General features: G+C 36.6%; 1 protein-coding gene across 1 annotated transcript; it reads right to left on the bottom strand.

The window, feature by feature from the left end:
• Nucleotides 1–18,605: 18,605 nt before the first annotated feature.
• LOC125573226 lies at nt 18,606–21,922 on the bottom strand. Its single transcript, XM_048733628.1, has 2 exons — nt 21,868–21,922; nt 18,606–21,695 (listed from the first exon to the last, which is right to left on the bottom strand). The coding sequence occupies exon 2, from the start codon at nt 21,624–21,626 to the stop codon at nt 19,068–19,070; it is 2,559 nt and encodes an 852-aa protein (XP_048589585.1). The 5' UTR covers nt 21,627–21,695; nt 21,868–21,922; the 3' UTR covers nt 18,606–19,067.
• Nucleotides 21,923–22,204: the final 282 nt, after the last annotated feature.

Raw genomic sequence — 22,204 nt, 5'->3', positions numbered from 1 at the left:
TTCCTTGGATAACTTGATTAAGTAGATTCTAACATAGAGCATAGCGCTCGATAGATTGATATACCTATTTTTCCGAGTATACTGTTTTATTTTTCCTAATGTTACTTTTTGGAATTTACATTCGGAAAAAAAATTATCGATTGTAACCTTTTGGAGGTTACACTCGTAAAACAAATTCCCGAATGTAACCCTGAAGCTTTTCCCGAATTTAACCTCCAGTCCGATGGTGACTTTGCTTGGGATAGTTTACGATACCAATAGTATTAAAAGTAATTTTCATTACAATTCCCTTCAGCAATGCCACGTTAGTCTTTCGTTGCGGGCACTTGACTACTAACGCAGCGACCCGGGTTCTATTCCCGCTGATAGACTATGTTTTTTTTCTTTATTTTTTTTTAATATCGATACTTAATTATACTGTTCTTGGTGTGTCATGACATAAAAAGAAGGTATAGGGACATTTTTATGTACTCTCAGCATCTTTGATGTGCTCATGCCTTGTTCAGGATCCTGTACATATTTTATGCACACAAGAACTAACTAGATTCCTTGGATAACTTGATTAAGTAGATTCTAACATAGAGCATAGCGCTCGATAGATTGATATACCTTTTTTTTCCGAGTATACTGTTTTATTTTTCCTAATGTTACTTTTTGGAATTTACATTCGGAAAAAAAAAACTATCGATTGTAACCTTTTGGAGGTTACTATCGTAATACACATTCCCGAATGTAACCCTGAAGCTTTTCCCGAATGTAACCTCCTGTCCGATGGTGACTTTTCTTGGGATAGTTTACGATACCAATAGTATTAAACGTAATTTTCATTACAATTCCCTTCAGCAATGCCACGTTAGTCTTTTGTTGCAGGCACTTGACTACTAACGCAGCGACCCGGGTTCGATTCCCGCTGATAGCCTATTTTTTTTCTTTATTTTTTTTTTAAATATCGATACTTAATTATACTGTTCTTGGTGTGTCATGACATAAAAAGAAGGTATAGGGACATTTTTATGTACTCTCAGCATCTTTGATGTGATGCTTTGTTCAGGATCCTGTACATATTTTATGCACACAAGAACTAACTAGATTCCTTGGATAACTTGATTAAGTAGATTCTAACATAGAGCATAGCGCTCGATAGATTGATATACCTATTTTTCCGAGTATACTGTTTTAGTTTTCCTAATGTTACTTTTTGGAATTTACATTCGGAAAAAAAAATTATCGATTGTAACCTTTTGGAGGTTACACTCGTAAAACAAATTCCCGAATGTAACCCTGAAGCTTTTCCCGAATGTAACCTCCAGTCCGATGGTGACTTTTCTTGGGATAGTTTACGATACCAATAGTATTAAACGTAATTTTCATTACAATTCCCTTCAGCAATGCCACGTTAGTCTTTCGTTGCGGGCACTTGACTACTAACGCAGCGACCCGGGTTCGATTCCCGCTGATAGCCTATTTTTTTTTTTTTTTTTTTTAAATATCGATACTTAATTATACTGTTCTTGGTTTGTCATGACATAAAAAGAAGGTATAGGGACATTTTTATGTACTCTCAGCATCTTTGATGTGCTCATGCTTTGTTCAGGATCCTGTACAATTTTATGCACACAAGAACTAACTAGATTCCTTGGATAACTTGATTAAGTAGATTCTAACATAGAGCATAGCGCTCGATAGATTGATATACCTATTTTTCCGAGTATACTGTTTTATTTTTCCTAATGTTACTTTTTGGAATTTACATTCGGAAAAAAAATTATCGATTGTAACCTTTTGGAGGTTACACTCGTAAAACAAATTCCCGAATGTAACCCTGAAGCTTTTCCCGAATGTAACCTCCAGTCCGATGGTGACTTTGCTTGGGATAGTTTACGATACCAATAGTATTAAAAGTAATTTTCATTACAATTCCCTTCAGCAATGCCACGTTAGTCTTTCGTTGCGGGCACTTGACTACTAACGCAGCGACCCGGGTTCGATTCCCGCTGATAGCCTATTTTTTTTTTTATTTTTTTTTTTAAATATCGATACTTAATTATACTGTTCTTGGTTTGTCATGACATAAAAAGAAGGTATAGGGACATTTTTATGTACTCTCAGCATCTTTGATGTGCTCATGCTTTGTTCAGGATCCTGTACAATTTTATGCACACAAGAACTAACTAGATTCCTTGGATAACTTGATTAAGTAGATTCTAACATAGAGCATAGCGCTCGATAGATTGATATACCTATTTTTCCGAGTATACTGTTTTATTTTTCCTAATGTTACTTTTTGGAATTTACATTCGGAAAAAAAATTATCGATTGTAACCTTTTGGAGGTTACACTCGTAAAACAAATTCCCGAATGTAACCCTGAAGCTTTTCCCGAATTTAACCTCCAGTCCGATGGTGACTTTGCTTGGGATAGTTTACGATACCAATAGTATTAAAAGTAATTTTCATTACAATTCCCTTCAGCAATGCCACGTTAGTCTTTCGTTGCGGGCACTTGACTACTAACGCAGCGACCCGGGTTCTATTCCCGCTGATAGACTATGTTTTTTTTCTTTATTTTTTTTTAATATCGATACTTAATTATACTGTTCTTGGTGTGTCATGACATAAAAAGAAGGTATAGGGACATTTTTATGTACTCTCAGCATCTTTGATGTGCTCATGCCTTGTTCAGGATCCTGTACATATTTTATGCACACAAGAACTAACTAGATTCCTTGGATAACTTGATTAAGTAGATTCTAACATAGAGCATAGCGCTCGATAGATTGATATACCTTTTTTTTCCGAGTATACTGTTTTATTTTTCCTAATGTTACTTTTTGGAATTTACATTCGGAAAAAAAAACTATCGAATGTAACCTTTTGGAGGTTACAATCGTAAAACACATTCCCGAATGTAACCCTGAAGCTTTTCCCGAATGTAACCTCCTGTCCGATGGTGACTTTTCTTGGGATAGTTTACGATACCAATAGTATTAAACGTAATTTTCATTACAATTCCCTTCAGCAATGCCACGTTAGTCTTTTGTTGCAGGCACTTGACTACTAACGCAGCGACCCGGGTTCGATTCCCGCTGATAGCCTATTTTTTTTCTTTATTTTTTTTTTAAATATCGATACTTAATTATACTGTTCTTGGTGTGTCATGACATAAAAAGAAGGTATAGGTACATTTTTATGTACTCTCAGCATCTTTGATGTGATGCTTTGTTCAGGATCCTGTACATATTTTATGCACACAAGAACTAACTAGATTCCTTGGATAACTTGATTAAGTAGATTCTAACATAGAGCATAGCGCTCGATAGATTGATATACCTATTTTTCCGAGTATACTGTTTTAGTTTTCCTAATGTTACTTTTTGGAATTTACATTCGGAAAAAAAAATTATCGATTGTAACCTTTTGGAGGTTACACTCGTAAAACAAATTCCCGAATGTAACCCTGAAGCTTTTCCCGAATGTAACCTCCAGTCCGATGGTGACTTTTCTTGGGATAGTTTACGATACCAATAGTATTAAACGTAATTTTCATTACAATTCCCTTCAGCAATGCCACGTTAGTCTTTCGTTGCGGGCACTTGACTACTAACGCAGCGACCCGGGTTCGATTCCCGCTGATAGCCCATTTTTTTTTTTTTTTTTTTTTAAATATCGATACTTAATTATACTGTTCTTGGTTTGTCATGACATAAAAAGAAGGTATAGGGACATTTTTATGTACTCTCAGCATCTTTGATGTGCTCATGCTTTGTTCAGGATCCTGTACAATTTTATGCACACAAGAACTAACTAGATTCCTTGGATAACTTGATTAAGTAGATTCTAACATAGAGCATAGCGCTCGATAGATTGATATACCTATTTTTCCGAGTATACTGTTTTATTTTTCCTAATGTTACTTTTTGGAATTTACATTCGGAAAAAAAATTATCGATTGTAACCTTTTGGAGGTTACACTCGTAAAACAAATTCCCGAATGTAACCCTGAAGCTTTTCCCGAATTTAACCTCCAGTCCGATGGTGACTTTGCTTGGGATAGTTTACGATACCAATAGTATTAAAAGTAATTTTCATTACAATTCCCTTCAGCAATGCCACGTTAGTCTTTCGTTGCGGGCACTTGACTACTAACGCAGCGTCCCGGGTTCGATTCCCGCTGATAGCCTATTTTTTTTTTCTTTATTTTTTTTTTTTAAATATCGATACTAAATTATACTGTTCTTGGTGTGTCATGACATAAAAAGAAGGTATAGGGACATTTTTATGTACTCTCAGCATCTTTGATGTGCTCATGCCTTGTTCAGGATCCTGTACATATTTTATGCACACAAGAACTAACTAGATTCCTTGGATAACTTGATTAAGTAGATTCTAACATAGAGCATAGCGCTCGATAGATTGATATACCTATTTTTCCGAGTATACTGTTTTATTTTTCCTAATGTTACTTTTTGGAATTTACATTCGGAAAAAAAATTATCGATTGTAACCTTTTGGAGGTTACACTCGTAAAACAAATTCCCGAATGTAACCCTGAAGCTTTTCCCGAATTTAACCTCCAGTCCGATGGTGACTTTTCTTGGAATAGTTTACGATACCAATAGTATTAAACGTAATTTTCATTACAATTCCCTTCAGCAATGCCACGTTAGTCTTTCGTTGCGGGCACTTGACTACTAACGCAGCTACCCGGGTTCGATTCCCGCTGATAGCCTATTTTTTTTTCTTTATTTTTTTTTTTAAATATCGATACTTAATTATACTGTTCTTGGTTTGTCATGACATAAAAAGAAGGTATAGGGACATTTTTATGTACTCTCAGCATCTTTGATGTGCTCATGCTTTGTTCAGGATCCTGTACTATTTTTTGCACACAAGAACTAACTAGATTCCTTGGATAACTTGATTAAGTAGATTCTAACATAGAGCATAGCGCTCTATAGATTGATATACCTATTTTTCCGAGTATACTGTTTTATTTTTCCTAAAGTTACTTTTTGGAATTTACATTCGGAAAAAAAAATTATCGATTGTAACCTTTTGGAGGTTACACTCGTAAAACAAATTCCCGAATGTAACCCTGAAGCTTTTCCCGAATTTAACCTCCAGTCCGATGGTGACTTTGCTTGGGATAGTTTACGATACCAATAGTATTAAAAGTAATTTTCATTACAATTCCCTTCAGCAATGCCACGTTAGTCTTTCGTTGCGGGCACTTGACTACTAACGCAGCTACCCGGGTTCGATTCCCGCTGATAGCCTATTTTTTTTTCTTGATTTTTTTTAAATATCGATACTTAATTATACTGTTCTTGGTGTGTCATGACATAAAAAGAAGGTATAGGGACATTTTTATGTACTCTCAGCATCTTTGATGTGCTCATGCCTTGTTCAGGGTCCTGTACATATTTTATGCACACAAGAACTAACTAGATTCCTTGGATAACTTGATTAAGTAGTTTCTAACATAGAGCATAGCGCTCGATAGATTGATATACCTATTTTTCCGAGTATACTGTTTTATTTTTCCTAATGTTACTTTTTGGAATTTACATTCGGAAAAAAAATTATCGATTGTAACCTTTTGGAGGTTACACTCGTAAAACAAATTCCCGAATGTAACCCTGAAGCTTTTCCCGAATGTAACCTCCAGTCCGATGGTGACTTTTCTTGGGATAGTTTACGATACCAATAGTATTAAACGTAATTTTAATTACAATTCCCTTCAGCAATGCCACGTTAGTCTTTCGTTGCGGGCACTTGACTACTAACGCAGCTACCCGGGTTCGATTCCCGCTGATAGCCTATTTTTTTTTCTTTATTTTTTTTTTAAATATCGATACTTAATTATACTGTTCTTGGTTTGTCATGACATAAAAAGATGGTATAGCGACATTTTTATGTACTCTCAGCATCTTTGATGTGCTGATGCTTTGTTCAGGATCCTGTACAATTTTATGCACACAAGAACTAACTAGATTCCTTGGATAACTTGATTAAGTAGATTCTAACATAGAGCATAGCGCTCGATAGATTGATATACCTATTTTTCCGAGTATACTGTTTTATTTTTCCTAATGTTACTTTTTGGAATTTACATTCGGAAAAAAAATTATCGATTGTAACCTTTTGGAGGTTACACTCGTAAAACAAATTCCCGAATGTAACCCTGAAGCTTTTCCCGAATTTAACCTCCAGTCCGATGGTGACTTTGCTTGGGATAGTTTACGATACCAATAGTATTAAAAGTAATTTTCATTACAATTCCCTTCAGCAATGCCACGTTAGTCTTTCGTTGCGGGCACTTGACTACTAACGCAGCTACCCGGGTTCGATTCCCGCTGATAGCCTATTTTTTTTTCTTTATGTTTTTTTTAAATATCGATACTTAATTATACTGTTCTTGGTGTGTCATGACATAAAAAGAAGGTATAGGGACATTTTTATGTACTCTCAGCATCTTTGATGTGCTCATGCCTTGTTCAGGGTCCTGTACATATTTTATGCACACAAGAACTAACTAGATTCCTTGGATAACTTGATTAAGTAGATTCTAACATAGACATAGCGCTCGATAGATTGATATACCTATTTTTCCGAGTATACTGTTTTATTTTTCCTAATGTTACTTTTTGGAATTTACATTCGGAAAAAAAATTATCGATTGTAACCTTTTGGAGGTTACACTCGTAAAACAAATTCCCGAATGTAACCCTGAAGCTTTTCCCGAATGTAACCTCCAGTCCGATGGTGACTTTTCTTGGGATAGTTTACGATACCAATAGTATTAAACGTAATTTTAATTACAATTCCCTTCAGCAATGCCACGTTAGTCTTTCGTTGCGGGCACTTGACTACTAACGCAGCTACCCGGGTTCGATTCCCGCTGATAGCCTATTTTTTTTTTCTTTATTTTTTTTTGTTTAAATATCGATACTTAATTATACTGTTCTTGGTTTGTCATGACATAAAAAGATGGTATAGGGACATTTTTATGTACTCTCAGCATCTTTGATGTGCTGATGCTTTGTTCAGGATCCTGTACAATTTTATGCACACAAGAACTAACTAGATTCCTTGGATAACTTGATTAAGTAGATTCTAACATAGAGCATAGCGCTCGATAGATTGATATACCTATTTTTCCGAGTATACTGTTTTATTTTTCCTAATGTTACTTTTTGGAATTTACATTCGGAAAAAAAATTATCGATTGTAACCTTTTGGAGGTTACACTCGTAAAACAAATTCCCGAATGTAACCCTGAAGCTTTTCCCGAATTTAACCTCCAGTCCGATGGTGACTTTGCTTGGGATAGTTTACGATACCAATAGTATTAAAAGTAATTTTCATTACAATTCCCTTCAGCAATGCCACGTTAGTCTTTCGTTGCGAGCACTTGACTACTAACGCAGCTACCCGGGTTCGATTCCCGCTGATAGCCTATTTTTTTTTCTTTATTTTTTTTTTAAATATCGATACTTAATTATACTGTTCTTGGTGTGTCATGACATAAAAAGAAGGTATAGGGACATTTTTATGTACTCTCAGCATCTTTGATGTGCTCATGCCTTGTTCAGGGTCCTGTACATATTTTATGCACACAAGAACTAACTAGATTCCTTGGATATTTTGATTAAGTTGATTCTAACAAAGAGCATAGCGCTCGATAGATTGATATACCTTTTTTTCCGAGTATACTGTTTTATTTTTCCTAATGTTACTTTTTGGAATTTACATTCGGAAAAAAAATTATCGATTGTAACCTTTTGGAGGTTACACTCGTAAAACAAATTCCCCGAATGTAACCCTGAAGCTTTTCCCGAATGTAACCTCCAGTCCGATGGTGACTTTTCTTGGGATAGTTTACGATACCAATAGTATTAAACGTAATTTTCATTACAATTCCCTTCAGCAATGCCACGTTAGTCTTTCGTTGCGGGCACTTGACTACTAACGCAGCGACCCGGGTTCGATTCCCGCTGATAGCCTATTTTTTTTTCTTTATTTTTTTTTTAAATATCGATACTTAATTATACTGTTCTTGGTTTGTCATGACATAAAAAGAAGGTATAGGGACATTTTTATGTACTCTCAGCATCTTTGATGTGCTCATGCTTTGTTCAGGATCCTGTACAGTTTTATGCACACAAGAACTAACTAGATTCCTTGGAAAACTTGATTAAGTAGATTCTAACATAGAGCATAGCGCTCGATAGATTGATATACCTATTTTTCCGAGTATACTGTTTTATTTTTCCTAATGTTACATTTTGGAATTTACATTCGGAAAAAAAATTATCGATTGTAACCTTTTGGAGGTTACACTCGTAAAACAAATTCCCGAATGTAACCCTGAAGCTTTTCCCGAATGTAACCTCCAGTCCGATGGTGACTTTGCTTGGGATAGTTTACGATACCAATTGTATTAAAAGTAATTTTCATTACAATTCCCTTCAGCAATGCCACGTTAGTCTTTCGTTGCGGGCACTTGAATACTAACGCAGCGACCCGGGTTCGATTCCCGCTGATAGCCTATTTTTTTTTTCTTTATTTTTTTTTTTAAATATCGATACTTAATTATACTGTTCTTGGTGTGTCATGACATAAAAAGAAGGTATAGGGACATTTTTATGTACTCTCAGCATCTTTGATGTGCTCATGCTTTGTTCAGGATCCTGTACATATTTTATGCACACAAGAACTAACTAGATTCCTTGTATAACTTGATTAAGTAGATTCTAACATAGAGCATAGCGCTCGATAGATTGATATACCTTTTTTTCCGAGTATACTGTTTTATTTTTCCTAATGTTACTTTTTGGAATTTACATTCGGAAAAAAAATTATCGATTGTAACCTTTTGGAGGTTACACTCGTAAAACAAATTCCCGAATGTAACCCTGAAGCTTTTCCCGAATGTAACCTCCAGTCCGATGGTGACTTTGCTTGGGATAGTTTACGATACCAATAGTATTAAAAGTAATTTTCATTACAATTTCCTTCAGCAATGCCACGTTAGTCTTTCGTTGCGGGCACTTGACTACTAACGCAGCTACCCGGGTTCGATTCCCGCTGATAGCCTATTTTTTGTTCTTTATTTTTTTTTTAAACATCGATACTTAATTATACTGTTCTTGGTGTGTCATGACATAAAAAGAAGGTATAGGGACATTTTTATGTACTTTCAGCATCTTTGATGTGCTGATGCTTTGTTCAGGATCCTGTACAATTTTATGCACACAAGAACTAACTAGATTCCTTGGATAACTTGATTAAGTAGATTCTAACATAGAGCATAGCGCTCGATAGATTGATATACCTATTTTTCCGAGTATACTGTTTTATTTTTCCTAATGTTACTTTTTGGAATTTACATTCGGAAAAAAAATTATCGATTGTAACCTTTTGGAGGTTACACTCGTAAAACAAATTCCCGAATGTAACCCTGAAGCTTTTCTCGAATTTAACCTCCAGTCCGATGGTGACTTTGCTTGGGATAGTTTACGATACCAATAGTATTAAAAGTAATTTTCATTACAATTCCCTTCAGCAATGCCACGTTAGTCTTTCGTTGCGGGCACTTGACTACTAACGCAGCTACACGGGTTCGATTCCCGCTGATAGCCTATTTTTTTTTCTTTATTTTTTTTTAAATATCGATACTTAATTATACTGTTCTTGGTGTGTCATGACATAAAAAGAAGGTATAGGGACATTTTTATGTACTCTCAGCATCTTTGATGTGCTCATGCCTTGTTCAGGGTCCTGTACATATTTTATGCACACAAGAACTAACTAGATTCCTTGGATAACTTGATTAAGTAGATTCTAACATAGAGCATAGCGCTCGATAGATTGATATACCTATTTTTCCGAGTATACTGTTTTATTTTTCCTAATGTTACTTTTTGGAATTTACATTCGGAAAAAAAATTATCGATTGTAACCTTTTGGAGGTTACACTCGTAAAACAAATTCCCCGAATGTAACCCTGAAGCTTTTCCCGAATGTAACCTCCAGTCCGATGGTGACTTTTCTTGGGATAGTTTACGATACCAATAGTATAAACGTAATTTTAATTACAATTCCCTTCAGCAATGCCACGTTAGTGTTTCGTTGCGGGCACTTGACTACTAACGCAGCTACCCGGGTTCGATTCCCGCTGATAGCCTATTTTTTTTTTCTTTATTTTTTTTGTTTAAATATCGATACTTAATTATACTGTTCTTGGTTTGTCATGACATAAAAAGATGGTATAGGGACATTTTTATGTACTCTCAGCATCTTTGATGTGCTGATGCTTTGTTCAGGATCCTGTACAATTTTATGCACACAAGAACTAACTAGATTCCTTGGATAACTTGATTAAGTAGATTCTAACATAGAGCATAGCGCTCGATAGATTGATATACCTATTTTTCCGAGTATACTGTTTTATTTTTCCTAATGTTACTTTTTGGAATTTACATTCGGAAAAAAAATTATCGATTGTAACCTTTTGGAGGTTACACTCGTAAAACAAATTCCCCGAATGTAACCCTGAAGCTTTTCCCGAATGTAACCTCCAGTCCGATGGTGACTTTTCTTGGGATAGTTTACGATACCAATAGTATTAAACGTAATTTTAATTACAATTCCCTTCAGCAATGCCACGTTAGTCTTTCGTTGCGGGCACTTGACTACTAACGCAGCTACCCGGGTTTGATTCCCGCTGATAGCCTATTTTTTTTTCTTTATTTTTTTTTTTTAAATATCGATACTTAATTATACTGTTCTTGGTTTGTCATGACATAAAAAGATGGTATAGGGACATTTTTATGTACTCTCAGCATCTTTGATATGCTGATGCTTTGTTCAGGATCCTGTACAATTTTATGCACACAAGAACTAACTAGATTCCTTGGATAACTTGATTAAGTAGATTCTAACATAGAGCATAGCGCTCAATAGATTGATATACCTATTTTTCCGAGTATACTGTTTTATTTTTCCTAATGTTACTTTTTGGAATTTACATTCGGAAAAAAAATTATCGATTGTAACTTTTGGAGGTTACACTCGTAAAACAAATTCCCGAATGTAACCCTGAAGCTTTTCCCGAATTTAACCTCCAGTCCGATGGTGACTTTGCTTGGGATAGTTTACGATACCAATAGTATTAAAAGTAATTTTCATTACAATTCCCTTCAGCAATGCCACGTTAGTCTTTCGTTGCGGGCACTTGACTACTAACGCAGCTACCCGGGTTCGATTCCCGCTGATAGCCTATTTTTTTTTCTTTATTTTTTTTTTAAATATCGATACTTAATTATACTGTTCTTGGTGTGTCATGACATAAAAAGAAGGTATAGGGACATTTTTATGTACTCTCAGCATCTTTGATGTGCTCATGCCTTGTTCAGGGTCCTGTACATATTTTATGCACACAAGAACTAACTAGATTCCTTGGATAACTTGATTAAGTTGATTCTAACATAGAGCATAGCGCTCGATAGATTGATATACCTTTTTTTCCGAGTATACTGTTTTATTTTTCCTAATGTTACTTTTTGGAATTTACATTCGGAAAAAAAAATAGCGATTGTAACCTTTTGGAGGTTACACTCGTAAAACAAATTCCCCGAATGTAACCCTGAAGCTTTTCCCGAATGTAACCTCCAGTCCGATGGTGACTTTTCTTGGGATAGTTTACGATACCAATAGTATTAAACGTAATTTTCATTACAATTCCCTTCAGCAATGCCACGTTAGTCTTTCGTTGCGGGCACTTGACTACTAACTCAGCGACCCGGGTTCGATTCCCGCTGATAGCCTATTTTTTTTTCTTTATTTTTTTTTTAAATATCGATACTTAATTATACTGTTCTTGGTTTGTCATGACATAAAAAGAAGGTATAGGGACATTTTTATGTACTCTCAGCATCTTTGATGTGCTCATGCTTTGTTCAGGATCCTGTACATATTTTATGCACACAAGAACTAACTAGATTCCTTGGATAACTTGATTAAGTAGATTCTAACATAGAGCATAGCGCTCGATAGATTGATATACCTATTTTTCCGAGTATACTGTTTTATTTTTCCTAATGTTACTTTTTGGAATTTACATTCGGAAAAAGAATTATCGATTGTAACCTTTTGGAGGTTACACTCGTAAAACAAATTCCCGAATGTAACCCTGAAGCTTTTCCCGAATGTAACCTCCAGTCCGATGGTGACTTTTCTTGGGATAGTTTACGATACCAATAGTATTAAACGTAATTGTAATTACAATTCCCTTCAGCAATGCCACGTTAGTCTTTCGTTGCGGGCACTTGACTACTAACGCAGCTACCCGGGTTCGATTCCCGCTGATAGCCTATTTTTTTTTCTTTATTTTTTTTTTAATATCGATACTTAATTATACTGTTCTTGGTTTGTCATGACATAAAAAGATGGTATAGGGACATTTTTAAGTACTCTCAGCATCTTTGATGTGCTGATGCTTTGTTCAGGATCCTGTACAATTTTATGCACACAAGAACTAACTAGATTCCTTGGATAACTTGATTAAGTAGATTCTAACATAGAGGATAGCGCTCGATAGATTGATATACCTATTTTTCCGAGTATACTGTTTTATTTTTCCTAATGTTACTTTTTGGAATTTACATTCGGAAAAAAAATTATCGATTGTAACCTTTTGGAGGTTACACTCGTAAAACAAATTCCCGAATGTAACCCTGAAGCTTTTCCCGAATTTAACCTCCAGTCCGATGGTGACTTTGCTTGGGATAGTTTACGATACCAATAGTATTAAAAGTAATTTTCATTACAATTCTTTTCAGCAATGCCACGTTAGTCTTTCGTTGCGGGCACTTGACTACTAACGCAGCTACCCGGGTTCGATTCCCGCTGATAGCCTATTTTTTTTTCTTTATTTTTTTTTTAAATATAGATACTTAATTATACTGTTCTTGGTGTGTCATGACATAAAAAGAAGGTATAGGGACATTTTTATGTACTCTCAGCATCTTTGATGTGCTCATGCCTTGTTCAGGGTCCTGTACATATTTTATGCACACAAGAACTAACTAGATTCCTTGGATAACTTGATTAAGTTGATTCTAACATAGAGCATAGCGCTCGATAGATTGATATACCTTTTTTTCCGAGTATACTGTTTTATTTTTCCTAATGTTACTTTTTGGAATTTACATTCGGATAAAAAATTATCGATTGTAACCTTTTGGAGGTTACACTCGTAAAACAAATTCCCCGAATGTAACCCTGAAGCTTTTCCCGAATGTAACCTCCAGTCCGATGGTGACTTTTCTTGGGATAGTTTACGATACCAATAGTATTAAACGTAATTTTCATTACAATTCCCTTCAGCAATGCCACGTTAGTCTTTCGTTGCGGGCACTTGACTACTAACGCAGCGACCCGGGTTCGATTCCCGCTGATAGCCTATTTTTTTTTCTTTATTTTTTTTTTAAATATCGATACTTAATTATACTGTTCTTGGTTTGTCATGACATAAAAAGAAGGTATAGGGACATTTTTATGTACTCTCAGCATCTTTGATGTGCTCATGCTTTGTTCAGGGTCCTGTACAGTTTTATGCACACAAGAACTAACTAGATTCCTTGGAAAACTTGATTAAGTAGATTCTAACATAGAGCATAGCGCTCGATAGATTGATATGCCTATTTTTCCGAGTATACTGTTTTATTTTTCCTAATGTTACATTCTGGAATTTACATTCGGAAAAAAAATTATCGATTGTAACCTTTTGGAGGTTACACTCGTAAAACAAATTCCCGAATGTAACCCTGAAGCTTTTCCCGAATGTAACCTCCAGTCCGATGGTGACTTTGCTTGGGATAGTTTGAGATACCAATAGTATTAAAAGTAATTTTCATTACAATTTCCTTCAGCAATGCCACGTTAGTCTTTCGTTGCGGGCACTTGACTACTAACGCAGCGACCCGGGTTCGATTCCCGCTGATAGCCTATTTTTTTTTTTTTATTTTTTTTTTTTAAATATCGATACTTAATTATACTGTTCTTGGTGTGTCATGACATAAAAAGAAGGTATAGGGACATTTTTATGTACTCTCAGCATCTTTGATGTGCTCATGCTTTGTTCAGGATCCTGTACATATTTTATGCACACAAGAACTAACTAGATTCCTTGGATAACTTGATTAAGTAGATTCTAACATAGAGCATAGCGCTCGATAGATTGATATACCTTTTTTTCCGAGTATACTGTTTTATTTTTCCTAATGTTACTTTTTGGAATTTACATTCGGAAAAAAAATTATCGATTGTAACCTTTTGGAGGTTACACTCGTAAAACAAATTCCCGAATGTAACCCTGAAGCTTTTCCCGAATGTAACCTCCAGTCCGATGGTGACTTTGCTTGGGATAGTTTACGATACCAATAGTATTAAAAGTAATTTTCATTACAATTTCCTTCAGCAATGCCACGTTAGTCTTTCGTTGCGGGCACTTGACTACTAACGCAGCTACCCGGGTTCGATTCCCGCTGATAGCCTATTTTTTGTTCTTTATTTTTTTTTTAAATATCGATACTTAATTATACTGTTCTTGGTGTGTCATGACATAAAAAGAAGGTATAGGGACATTTTTATGTACTCTCAGCATCTTTGATGTGCTCATGCTTTGTTCAGGATCCTGTACATATTTTATGCACACAAGAACTAACTAGATTCCTTGGATAACTTGATTAAGTAGATTCTAACATAGAGCATAGCGCTCGATAGATTGATATACCTTTTTTTCCGAGTATACTGTTCTATTTTTCCTAACGTTACTTTTTGGAATTTACATTCGGAAAAAAAGTTATCGATTTTAACCTTTTGGAGGTTACACTCGTAAAACAAATTCCCGAATGTAACCCTGAAACTTTTCCCGAATGTAACCTCCAGTCCAATGGTGACTTTGCTTGGGATAGTTTATGATACCAATAGTATTAAAAGTAATTTTCATTACAATCCCCTTCAGGAATGCCACGTTAGTCTTTCGTTGCGGGCACTTGACTACTAACGCAGCGACTCGGGTTCGATTCCCGCTGATAGCCTATTTTTTTTTTTCTTTATTTTTTATTTTAAATATCGATACTTAATTATACTGTTCTTGGTGTGTCATGACATAAAAAGAAGGTATAGGGACATTTGTATGTACTCTCAGCATCTTTGATGTGCTCATGCTTTGTTCAGGATCCTGTACATATTTTATGCACACAAGAACTAACTAGATTCCTTGGATAACTTGATTAAGTAGATTCTAACATAGAGCATAGCGCTCGATAGATTGATATACCTTTTTTTCCGAGTATACTGTTTTATTTTTCCTAATGTTACTTTTAGGAATTTACATTCGAAAAAAAAATTATCGATTGCAACCTTTTGGAGGTTACACTCGTAAAACAAATTCCCGAATGTAACCCTGAAGCTTTTCCCGAATGTAACCTCCAGTCCGATGGTGACTTTGCTTGGGATAGTTTACGATACCAATAGTATTAAAAGTAATTTTCATTACAATTCCCTTCAGCAATGCCACGTTAGTCTTTCGTTGCGGGCACTTGACTACTAACGCAGCTACCCGGGTTCTATTCCCGCTGATAGACTTTTTTTTTTCTTTATTTTTTTTTAATATCGATACTTAATTATACTGTTCTTGGTGTGTCATGACATAAAAAGAAGGTATAGGGACATTTTTATGTACTCTCAGCATCTTTGATGTGCTCATGCTTTGTTCAGGATCCTGTACATATTTTATGCACACAAGAACTAACTAGATTCCTTGGATAACTTGATTAAGTAGATTCTAACATAGAGCATAGCGCTCGATAGATTGATATACCTTTTTTCTGAGTATACTGTTCTATTTTTCCTAATGTTACTTTTTGGAATTTACATTCGGAAAAAAAAATATCGATTGTAACCTTTTGGAGGTTACACTCGTAAAACAAATTCCCGAATGTAACCCTGAAGCTTTTCCCGAATGTAACCTCCAGTCCGATGGTGACTTTGCTTGGGATAGTTTACGATACCAATAGTATTAAAAGTAATTTTCATTACAATTCCCTTCAGCAATGCCACGTTAGTCTTTCGTTGCGGGCACTTGACTACTAACTCAGCGACCCGGGTTCGATTCCCGCTGATAGCCTTTTTTTTCTTTATTTTTTTTTAAATATCGATACTTAATTATACTGTTCTTGGTGTGTCATGACATAAAAAGAAGGTATAGGGACATTTTTATGTACTCTCAGCATCTTTGATGTGCTCATGCTTTGTTCAGGATCCTGTACATATTTTATGCACACAAGAACTAACTAGATTTCTTTGATAACTTGATTAAGTAGATTCTAACATAGAGCATAGCGCTCGATAGATTGATATACCTTTTTTTCCGAGTATACTGTTTTATTTTTCTTAATGTTACTTTTTGGAATTTACATTCGGAAAAAAAAATTATCGATTGTAACCTTTTGGAGGTTACACTCGTAAAACACATTCCCGAATGTAACCCTGAAGCTTTTCCCGAATGTAACCTCCAGTCCGATGGTGACTTTTTTTGGGATAGTTTACGATACCAATAGTATTAAAAGTAATTTTCATTACAATTCCCTTCAGCAATGCCACGTTAGTCTTTCGTTGCGGGCACTTGACTACTAACTCAGCGACCCGGGTTCGATTCCCGCTGATAGCCTATTTTTTTTTCTTTATTTTTTTTTTAAATATCGATACTTAATTATACTGTTCTTGGTTTGTCATGACATAAAAAGAAGGTATAGGGACATTTTTATGTACTCTCAGCATCTTTGATGTGCTCATGCTTTGTTCAGGATCCTGTACATATTTTATGCACACAAGAACTAACTAGATTCCTTGGATAACTTGATTAAGTAGATTCTAACATAGAGCATAGCGCTCGATAGATTGATATACCTATTTTTCCGAGTATACTGTTTTATTTTTCCTAATGTTACTTTTTGGAATTTACATTCGGAAAAAGAATTATCGATTGTAACCTTTTGGAGGTTACACTCGTAAAACAAATTCCCGAATGTAACCCTGAAGCTTTTCCCGAATGTAACCTCCAGTCCGATGGTGACTTTGCTTGGGATAGTTTACGATACCAATAGTATTAAAAGTAATTTTCATTACAATTCCCTTCAGCAATGCCACGTTAGTCTTTCGTTGCGGGCACTTGACTACTAACGCAGCGACCCGGGTTCTATTCCCGCTGATAGACTATTTTTTTTTCTTTATTTTTTTTTTAATATCGATACTTAATTATACTGTTCTTGGTGTGTCATGACATAAAAAGAAGGTATAGGGACATTTTTATGTACTCTCAGCATCTTTGATGTGCTCATGCTTTGTTCAGGATCCTGTACATATTTTATGCACACAAGAACTAACTAGATTCCTTGGATAACTTGATTAAGTAGATTCTAACATAGAGCATAGCGCTCGATAGATTGATATACCTTTTTTCCGAGTATACTGTTCTATTTTTCCTAATGTTACTTTTTGGAATTTACATTCGGAAAAAAAAATTATCGATTGTAACCTTTTGGAGGTTACACTCGTAAAACAAATTCCCGAATGTAACCCTGAAGCTTTTCCTGAATGTAACCTCCAGTCCGATGGTGACTTTGCTTGGGATAGTTTACGATACCAATAGTATTAAAAGTAATTTTCATTACAATTCCCTTCAGCAATGCCACGTTAGTCTTTCGTTGCGGGCACTTGACTACTAACTCAGCGACCCGGGTTCGATTCCCGCTGATAGCCTTTGTTTTCTTTATTTTTTTTTAAATATCGATACTTAATTATACTGTTCTTGGTGTGTCATGACATAAAAAGAAGGTATAGGGACATTTGTATGTACTCTCAGCATCTTTGATGTGCTCATGCTTTGTTCAGGATCCTGTACATATTTTATGCACACAAGAACTAACTAGATTCCTTGGATAACTTGATTAAGTAGATTCTAACATAGAGCATAGCGCTCGATAGATTGATATACCTTTTTTTCCGAGTATACTGTTTTATTTTTCCTAATGTTACTTTTTGGAATTTACATTCGGAAAAAAAAAAAATTATCGATTGTAACCTTTTGGAGGTTACACTCGTAAAACACATTCCCGAATCTCAGTGCCTCTAAGGCACGGCTGAATTTTTCAGTTTTACCCCCAGCATTGATTTTGGCCGCGGGGGCCTAGGTACCATGTATCCTTGACAACACAACAGAGGCGCTGAGGTGACGCTCTTACTTCAGATATGGCGAATTTTGTGAGCGAATTTCGTAGTTTTAGAGTGTATAACAAAGGAAATTGGCCGAAATATCATGGAATAAATGGTCTGCAAGTAGTTTCTTTCGGAATGTCTATTGCGGGGAAAAGGTATGTAAATAATCAAAGCTATAACTGTGTCATGTCTTCGACTTTGTTGCGGCCATGTGCGAAATATTCCTTCGATGTATTCCATTCCTGTGATCCCAGCTATTATTCTTTTAACCCTAACCAGTCTCAGAAGTTATTGTAGATCTTTATGTTTTTTTTTTTATGTATTTCAGAGATACTAAAGGCTTGCTTTATGTTTTAACAGTTTGATTGATCCGTTTGGTTTGAATGAAGTTTGTTATTTAGGATTTGTTTTCATTAAAAGATTATAACTTAATTACCAAGTATCGACCGGTGGTTAATATTTTAGTTATTGATTTTAATGACATAAGCATCCATAGAAATTGAAATTAGTCTCTAATTTGGGGGATGGGGGACTATTTAACTAATTTTGAAACATTTTATTGAGATTTTTAATGCCATTATTATTCGCAATTTGATCATCACTTTTGAAAACTGTGGTGGCTCCTAAAAGAGCCGTTTGGTTTGTGTCTGTGTTTGATTCCTAAAACAACCATTGAACTTTGGAGCTTCTGGTTGAAATGTTGATCTTAGATAGGCCTCTTGTAAAACTGCTGGTCTGTAACTGGCTCTAAACCACTGGGGCTGAGGTGGATGCTTGGGTCTATAATGTGATCCCCCATTGCTTCAGAAGTGCACTGGCATACTTAAGTTGTTTTAACAGTGCTGATGCTGTGCTGTCCTCGTTCATGAACTGGGGTGTAGGAGCAGTGAGGTTGTGGTCAAACAAAAACTGCTTTTCCCATGCAACAAGGTCAGACTGTATATTCTTTCTCTTTGCAAGGACTTTAGTCTGCATCTGGGCAAGACTGTGGTGATAGCTGTTTTCTAGATGCTGGTCCCTGAGGTTTTGTCTCTGCAACTGCTTGAGTCTTGCATGCTTTTTGTCAAGAGCACTCACTTCTGTTGTCTTGCCAACAACAATCTCCAGAGCTTTCCCTAGCCTTGATGTCAACTCAGTTGAGGAATCTGTTGTTCTTGTGGCTGGTTCTGGTGTAAGTGAAGTTGGTAAAGATGTGGTGGAATTCCCTTCATTTGCATGTTTCTCTTCGGGTGGAGGGAGATCCGGGTCAATGCAGACTACTTCATCCCGGGCCAGGGTAATACCAACTACATTTTCATCTTCACTCTCTGTGGCATCCATGATGTCAGCAGTGGCTATAAGAGGTACTGGTGGTACCTCTTCCGGTAGGGGGAAACCTGCATTGTGACAGACTACTTCATCTGGGGCCAGGGTAATGCTAACAGCATTTTCATCTTCTTCACTTGTCTCATCTGAGGCATTCCTTGTGTCAGCAGGAACTGATTCTGGGTCAATTCTTATTCTAAGTGTTGTCCCATCGTCTTGGTCGATTCTTAGGAGGTGAGTAGGGAGGGGAATGCTGTTGGCTATGCAATGTTTCCAGCAATTGTCTAGTCTCTCAGCCTCTTTTTTCAAGTTGCTGGATCGAAAGTGGTGAAGAGAGGGCCCACAACCAGAGGGAATGTCTGTGACATCATGAAATTCAACTCCATCTTCAACTTTCTTCCACCAAACACCTTCTCCTTCAACTAAGAAGTCACTTATTTCTTGGAGGTGAGCTTGCCATGCATGGCTATGCCTTTGAATGAGCTCCTCAGGTATGACAGTGTTCTTGGGAGATGGGAGGCAAGTTGCTAGCTTGCTTACATGGTCTTGCTGTCTGAACACATCATCTCGTTGCAGGCCTATCTGGCGCTCTGCTTGCAAGCGGATGAAAAGGTTAGGTATTATTTGCCCTTGATGGTAATTCGATGTCTGCTTCGTGATGCGCTTGATACTGTTAAAGATCCTTTCTTGTCGTTCTGCATTAGCAGCTTGTCCAGACATTAAGCGCAATGTACTGGTAGCATGGGCTGTCAGGTTATGAAAGTACACTCCATACAGTTTTCTTGAGGTTAGCTTCTTTGTGTCCTTCACAAAATCTATCAACAATATGGCGTGGTACCAGGCTTGGTTGCTATATCTAAGAATTGAGGCCGGAGATCTTTGGCTGTCTGCCGCGTAGAGGAGTCTCTGCATCTCAACCAAGGTGTCAATGGCAGCCATGGCTTTCTTGGACATGATATTGGACTGGTGTGCCACCCCAGCAGTTTTGATAAGGGCTTCCCTTTGGTCCACACATCTCTTGCTGTCTTTCCCTGCCAGACTGAGTGTGATTGTCTCCTCTATCAAAGCCTTTTCTTCACCCATCAGATGGCTTGGAAATTCAGCAAAGAAATTTGCAATATGATTGCCAAGATCATGAAGAGGCTCGCATGGTATGACTTCATAAGATTCTAGATTAAGGTTGGTCAGGGATTCTGTTGGGGTATTAAAGAGAAGTGCAGGCACTCTTTGTTTTCCTTTCATTTCTTCAGTGAGTAGTTTCTGCATCTCCATTTTCGTTTTTCCTTCATAAATGCCCCTTGATGCCAGTTCCTTTTCAAGCTCTTCTTTTTTCAGACCTTCCAGTGGTTTAGCTTTTTTCTGTTTTGATTTAGAGAGGGAGACGGTCCCCCGAAGAATTGCCTGCTGTCTCTCAGTAAGGGATATGGCCTCCAAATTCAGAGTGTAGGCCAAGTCGCTGGTCATGTCACAGTGTACTTCACAGGTAGAACAAAAGTAGTTTCCTCCTTTCTGTTGTCCTGTCTCAAAAGCTCGCAATGGAGAGTCTCCCTGACAAAACCTCATGATATCAGTGTATGAAATACTGTTGTCATCACACAGCTCTCTGACACATTGGAGCCTTGTCTCCGAATATAATAAAAGCTCATGGTCAGAGCTCCCACATTTTGCAATAAAATGTAGCTCTGGTTCTTCAACCAGCATTTGCACATTAACCCTTCTTCCATATTTTGCAGCATACTCCTCATCTGTAAGGAACACTGCCTTGTCATAAAGACAGGTCATAAGGCACACCAGATATCCAGAGTTAGCAACTGTTGAGTTATCTAGCCATACCATCAGATGCCTTGTTCTTTCATGGCTTTTTAGCTTCTCCCTCATGTCTGGGACTGCCATACCATCCACATACTCGTTGATCTGCAAAAGCCTTGTTCTTAGCTGTTCTGCTGTAAGCTCTGCTATTCCTTCCTCTGTTGTCCCCCGGAGAAACTTCTCCTGTTTTTTTAACATTGTCCTTCGGATATTGGCAAGGGGCATTTTTCTACCATCAGTATAGACATCCACTTTTTTTATTTTCAGATCCTTTGTAAGGATAAGCTTTTCATACTGAAAAACAAAGAGAATATGCAATTAATTTCTTCAGATAAAAGACATTGGAGACATATTGTAGAGACATTGACAATCTAGTTCATGTACTGAAATTGTTTTTGTTTTTATATCAATCTGACAATTGACTTTAACACAATGGCCCTGCAAAAAGGTATTTTTAACTGCCTACCTTTCGTGGTACAATCCGTTCTCATATACTGTACTCCTTTGTGTGGATCTTCTGCAATAGCTGTGCTTTCAGTGTTTTCTTGTCTGGCTCACAGGGTATGCTGATCTCTCCCCCTTGCCCTCTCCTTTTCCTTCTTCTAATTACTGGATCCATGGGGTTTTTGCGTTTGGTACTAAACCGGTCAACATCTACTCCGTTTCTCACTAGCCACTCCTTCACAATCTGTCCGCCGTTAAGTGCAACTTGTCCACTGCTGTCTGTCACATTATACTTCCTAGCTAGAGCACTGTAATTGATAAGATGACCACCCTGGTACGCCTCAACCTCTGCTTTAAGC

This window comes from Nematostella vectensis, chromosome 10 (genome assembly GCF_932526225.1).
Source record: "Nematostella vectensis chromosome 10, jaNemVect1.1, whole genome shotgun sequence".
In the NCBI taxonomy this organism is placed as follows: domain Eukaryota; kingdom Metazoa; phylum Cnidaria; class Anthozoa; order Actiniaria; family Edwardsiidae; genus Nematostella; species Nematostella vectensis.
This window is presented reverse-complemented; position numbering and strand designations above follow the sequence as displayed.

Bases quoted from the DNA above. Each gene is read 5' to 3' on its own strand.
- LOC125573226 (XM_048733628.1), bottom strand. From the start codon at position 21,626: ATGCCCCTTGCCAATATCCGAAGGACAATGTTAAAAAAACAGGAGAAG.